The sequence below is a fragment of the Microtus ochrogaster genome, chromosome 10, assembly GCF_000317375.1.
Source record: "Microtus ochrogaster isolate Prairie Vole_2 chromosome 10, MicOch1.0, whole genome shotgun sequence".
NCBI classification, from domain to species: domain Eukaryota; kingdom Metazoa; phylum Chordata; class Mammalia; order Rodentia; family Cricetidae; genus Microtus; species Microtus ochrogaster.
The window spans coordinates 54,415,878-54,417,145 of NC_022016.1; the positions used below are offsets into that span (position 1 = coordinate 54,415,878).

At 56.2% G+C, this 1,268-nt stretch overlaps 1 protein-coding gene across 1 annotated transcript in view; it reads left to right on the plus strand.

The window, feature by feature from the left end:
- Positions 1–328: 328 nt before the first annotated feature.
- Positions 329–1,268, plus strand: part of LOC101997355 (antizyme inhibitor 2-like) — an 11,472-nt gene continuing 10,532 nt past the window's right edge. The window contains exons 1-2 of the mRNA XM_005353402.1: positions 329–339; positions 665–1,007. Of these exons, the coding sequence (XP_005353459.1) occupies positions 329–339; positions 665–1,007 (354 nt within the window). The remainder of the gene's footprint in view (positions 340–664; positions 1,008–1,268) is intronic.

Here is a 1,268-nt window from a genome sequence, read left to right on the forward strand (position 1 = left end):
CCGAGACAGGGTTTCTCTATAGCTTTGGAGCCTGTCCTGGAACTAGCTCTTCTAGGCCAGGCTGGTCTCGATCCACTTGCCTCTGCCTCCCGAGTGCTGGGATTAAAGGTGTGTGCCACCACTGCCTGGCTGGCTCTCCAGCTTCTAGAGGTGGCCAGTGCTTGCTTTCGACAGGTGTCCCCATCCCTGAACACCTTGGAAGGTGTGATCTCTCTTTGGTCTGAAGGTAGGCTTCCTGCACCCTGGGATCTTGTTGGGACCAGATTTCCCCACAGGTACTTTGGCGTCACCCCAGGGCTCTGTGCTGTACTCAAGGAAGCAGGTCATAATGGCTGCAAGGTGAGTCCTGCGTGGAAGGGTCATGGACACAGTCCCTTTTATGGACCGGATACTCTCGGGATGCCGGTGACTCCACTTTAGTCTGAGGGCTCTCTGGTTGTTCCAGGGGACCCAGGGGACCACTCAACCTGAGGCGAGCTCCCTTCTCTCCCCGTGGGAGTGGACACGGCCTCACTTCTGATGTTCTATGATACACAGTTGGACTCTTGCCCGAGTCTCAGTTTCTCATCTTGAATGGGGTGCATGTGGGAAGGAGCCTGGAGGAGAGTCCTATGTTTCCCTTCCGAGGGAATGGCCTTGCTTGTCACCTGCATTTGTGCCTCAGGTCACGTGCCATCAGTAAACCATCACAGGGTTCGGTGGAGTTCTTGGGCCGAATGGGACGCAGGTTTGCAGGTTTCAAGGATTTGGCCGTTGAGGCTGGGGAAGGGGCAGCAGGAGTTGAGGAAGGAAAAGACTGGGCCCACAGAGCTGTCCTTTCTAGGATGCCAGAACTGTGCCCAGAGAACCCCTCAGCTGTTGTCTCAGGAATGAGCACCCGCCCTGGGGGCCCGAGGGAGCAGCTGGGAACCACAGGAAGCCTGTGGCCATCAGAGCCCATTATTCTGGGGCCAGAGGAATCTGCCCGGCAGCTGGTCCTGAGGAAGATCCAGGAACTCACCATTGCGGTAAGGAGGGAGGGTGAGTCCCACCCCTTCCTTGCTGGTACTCATGAATGTTTCCCCGGTTACAGCTTGGAGGCCATTAGACTAGGCTTTCCCAGGGCCTGTGCTGGGGTCCTGAGCAAGCTCTGCTGTGCTGTTCCCTCAGCACTTGAGTTTACCCTCAACCACACCATTGTCTGGGGCGGAAGCCATCCTATCTCTGGCTTTGGTCTACAGATAGCTGCCTCCCTGCACCTTTTTAAAGAGATATAAAAACCAGAGTTC